Below are 10,290 nucleotides of genomic sequence, written 5' to 3'. Positions count from 1 at the left end.
GATCCACGATTTTCCTGTCAGGGCGGCAACCTTTTATGGTGGTGAACTTGAGAATTCGATAACAAAGTCTGCCAATGCTACCCTTTTACGGCCTTTCTTGGCAAGTACTCGATATCAAACTCGTTGAGCTTGATTAACCACTTGACTAATCTCCTTGAGTTGTCTGGTCTCTGCAATAACCTTGCCAGCGGGCTTTTTGTGAGTACTTTGATTGAGTGGGCCTAGAAGTACTGTTTATCGGGCCTAATAAATAGTGTGGCTAGGGCATGTGTTCGATCCACAAGACTCTTTTGAGTAGTTATCCCTTATGAATAATCTAATTTGAGTTAGACCAATATTAACTTCAATTATATATTAAAATTTTATAAAATTACGACGGCAACAAGTATTCATATTTGAAAAATTCTAGTCATAAGTCTTATACACTACACACCACTTTTTTTGTTATTTTTTTAATTTTTTTCTCTTATCAAATGTGTGATAAATTGATGATAAGTAGAATAACTTAATTGTTTTAAGAAGAATGGAACCAAAAAAAAATTAAAAAAAAAATTATAATATATAATATATGAAGCTTATGAATCGCAATGCTCATTCATATTTATATCAAATAATTTAAATTTGGAAGATGAGAGGAAAGAACGCAAGGAAGAAATCGAAGGAAGGAGAAGAAAAAAATAATAAGAGAGAGGTTTGACTCGTTTGAACAGTTAGGGGAAGCCGAAGATTGGGGAGTCGGCGCTAATTAACCGACTCTCAAAACAACCCACAAAGAATGTGAACGGAAAATAAATCCCTAACCCTAGAAAGCTTTTCATATATTAATACTCCCTCTCTCGCCCTCTCTCCCTTTGCTCTGCAGTTTCGGACCTAATCTCGCTTCCCTTTCGTCTTTTCTTTCTCTCTCTTTTCTCCTCTTCTGGGGGTCTCCTCCAAAACCATCATCAACGATTCAAGCACCGGTTTTTGTGAATGGTGGAAATCTTGAGCACTAGCACTTTCATGCGCTCCCTTTTGCATTCAAGGGCGAGCGCTGCTTTTGCTCTCTCTTTCGCTTTCGGATCTTGCAAGGAAGGCTGGTACTACCGCTGCATCGGCCTGGACCCCTGAATCTCTCCGACCCTCAGTACCCAGCTTTTGAGATTTTTTTTCTTTTGCTGTGTTATTCCTTGTTCTCCAACCCGACCTCCATAGACATTCCGCACCCATTCATCGCTCTCTCGATTCTTGAAGATTTCTTTTGGGTCATTTACGATTTTGTTTTTGTCTTTCGGGTTTGCGACGATGTTGTTGTACAAGCCGAAGAAGAATCAGAACGCTAAGGGCAACAGGCTCTTGATTAGTATCACTGTGCTGGGTAGCGCCGGTCCGATCCGTTTCGTGGTCAATGAGCACGAGCTTGTCGGCTCGGTGATCGACACCGCCCTCAAATCTTACGCCCGGGAGGGTCGGCTTCCGGTTCTTGGAACGAATCTCGATAATTTCTTTCTCTACTGCCCCAATGCTGGACCAGATGGTAAGCAAATCCGAAACCCAACCCATTTCAATTTTCGACGAATTCGATGAATTGCGTGGTTCTTGAATGTATTATTGTTTAGTTCTGTTTTCTATCTTCAATTGAAATTTCATTGCAATTTCTGATACGATTTTCTCTAAGTATTTACCTACCAAAAAAAATTCTATATTTTTTAAAGCCCCGTCTCGTCAAATTTTCGTTAATTGTCTTCTTAGTTAATAATTTGTTCTTCTCTTTTGATGCTTAAAGGCTAAAGCCCATCTGTTCCGTTGTATAGCTGTGTTGTTTTTGTTAAATGGAAGACCCGATCTCAGATATTGTGTTTTAGATTTCTGGAATTTTGTACTTATTTGGATTTGGTTCACTGTTTTTTGGGTAAACTGCTACCAAACGTTTTGACGTTTTTGTGCGTCGTTTTGATGGAAATCTATTAGAATTGGTTTAAGTTTTTTCTCTAATTGTTGTTGGGCATATGAATATGGTTGCAGCTTTGAGTCCTTGGGACACAATTGGATCTCAAGGAGCTCGGAATTTCATGCTGTGCAAGAAGCCCCAGCCGGTGAAAACTGCAGACGATGGAAGTTCGATTCCTGCAATGACTCGTAAGGGGAATGGGAGTTGGAGGGCATGGATCAATAAGTCTCTCAATCTTAAGATTTCTTCCCATTAATTCTTTCTCAGTTAATGGAAGATTTATCAATCATTATTTTTGTTAGTTTTTCTTTTCTTGTGCATTTGATTTATCAGACTACTGTCATTGTTTGTGATTTTTTCTTTCTTGTTTGCGTTGGAGAACTTTGCAATAGTTTTATAAATAAAAGTACTCGAACTGTTGTGTTTTCATTGTTTGTGTTTTCATTGTTTTATTTTAGTGCTTTCTTTCTTGCCACTGAATACTCTTTTCTTTGCTTGAATGATCAAAATAGCTGTAGAGAAACTTCAATTCGAATCCTCTCGAGTGTTTAAGCTTCTGAAAATAAATTTAAGGTGGAAAGTCGCTCCCTTTTCCAAGTATAGCATGTGAGTGATGATGCTTTGTCAATGTTGTTGCGTCCGTTCTGAGAGCTACAGAACAAGGATATGCCCATCCTTTGAGCAGCACATTGCCACATTTCTCTTTCGGTGGAATATCCCATAATATTATTCCCTTGCGCTTCAATACGAATTTGAGTATAATCCATCATCTCTCTGTAGTTATGCTATTTCTTTTTGTTTTTTGAAGCATCTTTTCTTCTTTTAATGGTGTTTTTCTTTCTGCGGGGATTACGCAAGTCTTGTCATTTTCCTACACAAAAGCAAACCAACTTTTTCAAACACTCATATCTCTCTCTCTCTCTCTCTCTCTCTCTCTCAAGCAGTAAGAGGACCAGATCGGACCCAAAAACCGACAGGATCAAATAGTTCGGTCCAGATCGGACCTGATAGTTTAACTGGTCAGTTTTGAGATGTGGTTTTTTTGACCGAAGACTGACCGAATATATATATATATATATATTAAAATATTTTATATAATATTTGTACAAGTTAATTATGTAATTTTCATCCAATAGATCACTATTGATCATATATACAATGAAATTATTAATATTCATTAATCATATATAAATGTTAAAAAGATCACTTAATTTCATTAACCATATATATACAATGAAAAAAATGTTCATGGACCAAATCGGACCGACCGGACTTATAACTAGTGGTCCAGTCCGACAAAAACGATAGACCAAAATGTTTGGTCCGTGACTCCCCAAGAACGAATCAAATCGGACCAAACCGATTACACCCCTAACCAGCCCATATTTGATAGTTTATTGTCCAGATAACAAAAAAGAAACATCAATTATCAAACACACCTTTCTATTGAGCCTTTATAGGATGAAGCTTTATACAGAAAAATGTATTCTTTAATGTAATTTTGATTGGAAATAAGAAATTAGGATCAAGAAAAAGAAAGAAAAATTATGAAAAAACAACCAAATTGAATAGGACAAATGAGGTAGCCTTAAGCCTCGTGTAGTTACATATGTTCGATGAGATGAGAAATTTATGAATAGTAGTGAGAAAATTTGTGAATAATAGTGAAATAGTTTGATTTAAGATATTTTATGGGGTTTTGAAAAATGAAAAAGAAAAAATTGAATAAAAAAATTATAAAATTAAAATAGGGTTAGAATATAAAATTTTAATATTATTTTTGTTTTGGAATTTAAAAAGTTGAATTACTTTTTACATTTTGTTTAAAAGTTTGAGAAAAATGTAAAAGCAAACCACCTCTCCAAAAAATACTTCGTCAATCTCTAAAATGCTTTGATAACAACGGAAGAAGAACTCCTAGAGTACAGATTCAGAACATATTATATAATTAAAATTATTTATATAAACATTAATTTTAATGAAAACGGCATACTATAAAAGAAGAAAAAAATACCATGTGTTTATACTAAAAACAATAATAATTACTCTCATATAAAATAAATGGCGGCTATTTGTAACAGAAAGCACATGGGCTCTTTATTATTATTACTAGTTAACAACCCAACCAATGGACTCCTAACAAACTAATTGTGCAACGGTCCAGCCCTTTAGCTGAGCTTCTACTAGTAAGTTCTTCAGCAAAGGAAGCACGTGAATCTCTTGCACTCATACTAATTTGGTTTCCTATATGTCCTTGATTACTCACAGTTAGGGATGATAATATATGATACAACATGAGAATCTAACATGAACACAACATAAAATTAACGGGTTTGAATTTGATGTTAACGAGTTTGGGTCAAAACGAGTCGACCCGTTAAGACACGATTTATAAACGAGTCAACAATGGATCAATTTACTTAACACGAAATCAATCTATTTTGATCAGTTTAGAATTTATTTCAAAATTAAAATTTTATTATTGTTAAGTTCTAATATTGGTATTTCTCAGTATGCTTATATTTTTTTTGTAATTTTAGACCTATGCTCGTATTTGTTATTGTATGGTTTGCAATATTGGTTTTATTATATGTTAAAATTTAAAAAATATTGATATATATATTTTTTAAGATATTGTGGTTATTAATAAATATAGATCTTACCTTTTATATGAAATTATGTTAATTAGATAAAATGGATTACGCGTTTAAGTGTTTTCTAAATGTTTGAAAAGTTAATAAGATAACTTTTCTAAACATTCGAACGTTAAGATAGATTTTAACATAATTATGTTAATTAGGTCAAATGTTAATAAGATAACTTTTCTATCTTCTCAAGTGTTTTCTAAATTTCAAGTGCTGCAATTCTGAGGTTTTGCTCTTGAATCTTCAATTGGTATTAGTTCTTGTTTTTTCTTACGTTGCTTTGTGAATTTTGTTGGCTTTTGAATAACGGGTTGTTCTTAATTTATATGTGTTTTGATTATTTATAGTTAGTTTGCATTTTTCTATGTTATCCCTATTCTCTTGTGGTTGGTTATGGTATAACTTTGGGCTTTTTCTTAAATTCTTGGGATGTTTTTTTGACAGTTGTTCGCTTATAACTGATTCGGTTGTAGGAGAGAGTTTGACTTTGGGTTGCTTAGTAGTGAGTGAATGAGTTGTCATGGAGAGTTAAGAGAATTGGATACTGTAGACCCAAGAATGGGAACAAAATTTTGGGTTCTCAAATTTAATTTTTCTTTGAAAAGTAGCTTTAGGTTTTACTTTAATTATCATTCAGTAACGGAATTAGCTTTCTGACAATTTGCATTAAATTAATACCTTTAGCTTGGGAACACAATCTTGGTCCTTCAGTTCTTTTAGCTTTTTTATGTTTGAGCAATTTACCATCTTGAATATAATACCTTATTTTCATTTATATATATATATATATTGCAAATTATTAGCAAAAATAGAGAAAGATAAGGGTTGGGAAGAATTCTTGGAGTATTATTCTGTGAAGCCAGGGCACTTTCTAGTTTTCAAAAATGAAGGAAATTCTCGCATTTATGTACTTATATTTTATGAGAGTGCAACAGAAATAGATTAGGGTGCGGCTACAAGGTAACTCATCAGAGCCATCATATGTACAAGTTATCCCCTCCTCCCCTTGCCTAGCCAAAAAATCTGCCACCTTATTCCCTTCTTTAAACTGATGCAAAACCAAGTAAGTAAAACCTTGAAGAGCCTTTAACAACTCTTCCCAAAAATCTCACAAATACCATACCATGCATCTCTTATTAATAATCGATTTAATAAGTAATTCTGAATCACATTCAATTTCAACAAACCGAAAACTCAAATCCTTGCAAAGCAACAAAGGACATTAGAGGGCCCTAAGTTCCGCCTCATTATTAGTCCCATACCCAAATTTAGACAAAAAGGTTGCTTCGAAGCGACCAAAATGGTTCCTAATAACACCTCCCCCACCACACAAACCTGGATTTTCATGATAAGAATCATCTACATTTAGTTTCACACATCCCTCATTTGGCTTCTTCCATGATACCAACTGCAGACGTCTAACAAAAGGTTGTTTAATCGGTACTTCAAGAGAATGCAGCAGCTGTTGATCATCATAAGATAATTTGCCAACTTTACCAATATTTCCAGACAACTGACATAACCTGTATTTCACTGATCGCCAAACCATTTCCACCAACTCCCTTTTGCCTTCCATTCAAGTCTTGCATTGCCTCTGCCACAATCTCCATGTTATTAAGCTTGGGACTAAGCCAATTAGTACCCCACGCTGAGAAGACCTCCTAGCACAACATAACCAATACCAAAACCGAGCCCACCATGTTCCAGCCTCCATAAAGTTCATGTCCAAAGAGTGTGTCGCTTTTCTCCATACTTCATGTGCCACTTCCCCCAAGCACAAGACATAATTCAACATTCCAACCTTACGTAGGTCGCAGCAGTCACAACCCAAAGCCATAGAAATGCCAAACCCCTACACTCATACATCCACAGGCATACAATTAAAATTTACCTTCCAAACACACAAAGAAATTCTTTTCGGCAACAGGTTATGCCAAATCCACTCCATTCCCTCAACATTTGAACATTTCACTCAAATTATTTCCCAAGCTGAAGCTGTAGAAAACATTCCATCCTTAGTCGGTTTCCAAATTAGCATGTCAGCACCCACACGACCACATAACACCTATGCTACAATCTCCGATGCCCTGGACTGACCCACTAACTCCTCCAATTTTTGCACATCCCATTCATTCTCAAGCCAAAAATCATGCACTAACAAGTTAGAATTAGTGACTCCCAGCTCGTCTACTATAAGAGAACCAGTTGATAGCCATTTGTCAAACCAGAAGGAAGCACACCCATCTCTCACCCACACCTTCATATACTCAAATAGATTTCCAAAGCCTAGAATCCTACATCTTTGAACGAATAAACATAACATGTCTCCCTTTAGAATATGTTGCCTTGAAGAACCTTGCCCAAAGAGTATCCACAGATAATAATCGCCCAACAAACTTCATGTGCATCGCACATTGCACATCTGAAAACTTTCTCACACCAATACCCCCTTCCAAAGTAGGCAAACTCTGTTTCTTCCAAGCTAACCATTTCTTCTTCAATTTCTCACCTCCACCACCTTCCCCCCAAAAGAACGTAGCCATAATAGAATCGAATTTTTTTTAAAACCAGCTTTGGAACATTTAGCACAGCCAATAAATGAGTTGCCAGGCTAGATAACACATGCCTGATAAGAATTAATTTTCCACCTTGTGACAATAATTTCATTTTCCATCCCGCCACTTTTTTTTGAAAATTTTCCAACAAGGATCCAAAATCCTTGCCGTTAATCTTCCCACTACAAGTGGAGCACCCAAATACCAAACTGGAATTTTCCCTCCACAAAACCCATCAAACGCAGCAACTTATTTCTAGCTGCCACATTAATATGTTTCGACATAAAGAGAGCTGACTTCTCACTACTAATACTTTTACTTGACCATTGCTCATATAAATTCAACGTTCTCAAAAGATTCTTCATCGACCTCCTATCTCCATTAGTAAAAATCAATAAATCATCAGCATAAATAAGGTGAGAAATCAACGAACACCCCTAGGATGAAAGAAACTGAAAATACTACCATCAGCAAACTTTTCCTTTAGCAATCGAGAAAGAACTTCCTCCATAATGATAAATAAATAAGGCGATAAAGGATCTCTCTGACGTAGACCTCTCAATGGCTTAAAGAAACCGTTATAGGTTCCATTAAGCATAATAGAATACCAAGGCGATTTAACACAAGTTTCCACTCAGCCACATAGTCTTTGTGAAAACCCAACAGCATCCAATACATTTAAAAGAAAATCTCAATCTACGCGATCATAAGCTTTAGCCATATCAATTTTCACCATCACATTACCCCTTTTAACACTCTTATTCATCAAATGCACTATTTCTTGAGCAAGAGATATATTCTCAAAAATACTCCGACCAAGAATAAAAGTTCTTTGTTCAGGAGATATGATACGATCAAGAAAACTTGTCATACAAGTAACCAATATTTTTGAAAAAATCTTATAAGCTATTGAACATAGGCTAACTGACCTGAACTTATCAAAACTACATGGCTATTAAACCTTTGGAATAAGAACAATAAATGAAGAAGAATAAAACCGAGGCAGAGTACTCCTTACAAAAAAAATCTCTCGCCACTTCCACCAAATCATCTTTGACAATATCCTAGCAAGACAAATAAAAAGCTGATTCAAAGCCATCTGGACCCAAACTACTTTGTTTTGGGATTGAGAAGAGCGCGTAGCCTTCACCTTTTCTTTTGTTGGCTCTTTGCACAAATACTCATTATCCTCCTCAGTTATCACCTTAGAGAGCATTTGAGATAAATCCGCATGCATAGTTGCACCTGAACGAGAAAAAAAATAATGAAAATGCCTTATGGCACCTAAATGAACTTCCTTCCTGAACGAGAAAAAAAAGAATGAAAATGCCTTATGGCACCTAAATGAACTTCCTTCGGAGAGCGCAAACTCTCTCTTTCATTTAACGTCATCACAGAAACAACAGTACAAGTACTATATGTATTTCGTACCGGTCGAAATACTGACAGTACCGACCTATATTTCGACCTTTATTTATTTTTATTTTTTATTTTTTCAAACTATAAGTTCATTTTTTGACTCACAATTCAAATTAAGTTATTTATAATTTATATATATATATGTATTTATATATAATTTATTTATATATTGATCATCCCCAAAATAATATATAAACTGATATTAATATCGAAATATTTCGTTTGAATATCTTAACTGATAAAACATTCAATACCGTATTCAAATCATTAATATATATCATTGTTGGTTGTGGTCCACAAGCATCGCCAAGGGCATATGCTTTAAAAACAACCACAAGAATTGGGAGTACTGCTCTTGAGAGGGGGGCCCTGCGTGTACCTTGCTCTCGTACGTGTCTATCCTTTCGTTTTAGCCGAACTTCAGATATATGGGCTAGCTAGCTGCTGCTGCTGCGGAGCCCACTAAGTTGTGCAGAAAACGAGCCCATTGAAATTTAAGGCTTCGTTTAAATCTTAAATTCATCTCAATTTATTTTAATTTATCTCAATTCATTATTATAATTTTTTTAAATTTTAATATAAAATATAATAAACAATTCAATTTTTTAAAATTTTAAAATAATAATAATATTAAAAAATAATATTTTAATAATATTTTATCATCTCAATTCAATTCATTTCAATATTCAAATACAATCTAAGAGACAGATGGAAAACCCTTTGAATGTGGTGTTGCTGTCAAGGAGTTGTGTATTTAAGTCAAAATCGAAATTGCAATAAAGATTCTGCAGCATTTATAGCAGTCTTCTCTGACTAAAACTATTAATATATATGGGGTACTATTCTTCGAACATTGACGAACCTTCCTATATTATTATTATCATTTTCTTTTTGGGTAGTGCTACAGCCCCGCTGGGCTTCCGTTTGGGCTGTAATATTATTTAATATATATTTTATTTAAATAATTTTTATATAAATTTTTTAATATTTTAAAATATTTTAAAAAAATAAAATTAAATTAAAATATTATTAAGAAAATATTTTTTTAATTTAAAAGTAAAAAATATATATTAAAAAATACTTTCTTAATTACGAAGTAAAATAAAAAATTATAAAAAATATTTTTTTATAATTTTTTATTTTATTTCATGATTAAGAAAATATTTTTTAATAATATTATGATTTTTTTTAAAAATATTTAAAATAGTCATATTACAGCCCCCGTTGGGACTCCTGTTGAGTTTAACATGTACTTTTTTATGTGTAATTTTTAAATTTATTTTTTATATAGATTTTTTTTTACACTTATAAATATTTTTAAAAAATAAAATAAATTTAAAATATCATTAAAAAACACTTCCTTAATCAGAAAGTAAAAAAAAAAACACTTCCTTAATCAGAAAGTAAAATATAAATTATTAAATATTAATTTTTATTCTACTTCGTAATTAAGAAAATATTTTTAAATAATATTATAATTTTTATTTTATTTTTTAAAATATTTAAAATTATTAAAAATATCTATATAAAAATAAATTTAAAAAAAATATATAAAAAAATGCTACACGCACCAGCGGGAGTCCCAGCAGGGCATGTAGCATTTTCTTTTCTTTTTAAGATCCCCATATCTTTCGAAAAATCAAAAACTGCAAGCATGACTGTATAAATTCTGCACACGATCTTTTAAACAAAATATAATAATAACAAAGTCTATTATTAAAAGTTAAAATTGTAGATAAAT

The 10,290-nt window shown here is 33.3% G+C and overlaps 1 protein-coding gene across 1 annotated transcript; it reads left to right on the top strand.

Annotated features, from left to right (window-relative positions):
• The first annotated feature begins 714 nt into the window (after positions 1 to 714).
• LOC108986543 (uncharacterized protein At4g22758-like) lies at positions 715 to 2,359 on the top strand. Its single transcript, XM_018959187.2, has 2 exons — positions 715 to 1,516; positions 2,005 to 2,359. The coding sequence occupies exons 1-2, from the start codon at positions 1,285 to 1,287 to the stop codon at positions 2,184 to 2,186; spliced, it is 414 nt and encodes a 137-aa protein (XP_018814732.1). The 5' UTR covers positions 715 to 1,284; the 3' UTR covers positions 2,187 to 2,359.
• Positions 2,360 to 10,290: the final 7,931 nt, after the last annotated feature.

The sequence above is a fragment of the Juglans regia genome, chromosome 13 (assembly GCF_001411555.2).
Source record: "Juglans regia cultivar Chandler chromosome 13, Walnut 2.0, whole genome shotgun sequence".
Classification (NCBI taxonomy): Eukaryota; Viridiplantae; Streptophyta; class Magnoliopsida; order Fagales; family Juglandaceae; genus Juglans; species Juglans regia.
Note: the sequence above shows the minus strand (reverse complement) of the source record. Positions and strands in the feature narration are given on the sequence as shown.

Bases quoted from the DNA above. Each gene is read 5' to 3' on its own strand.
- LOC108986543 (XM_018959187.2), top strand. From the start codon at position 1,285: ATGTTGTTGTACAAGCCGAAGAAGAATCAGAACGCTAAGGGCAACAGG. The intron at 1,517-2,004 runs GTAAGCAAATCC...ATATGGTTGCAG, and splicing joins CCCCAATGCTGGACCAGATG to CTTTGAGTCCTTGGGACACA.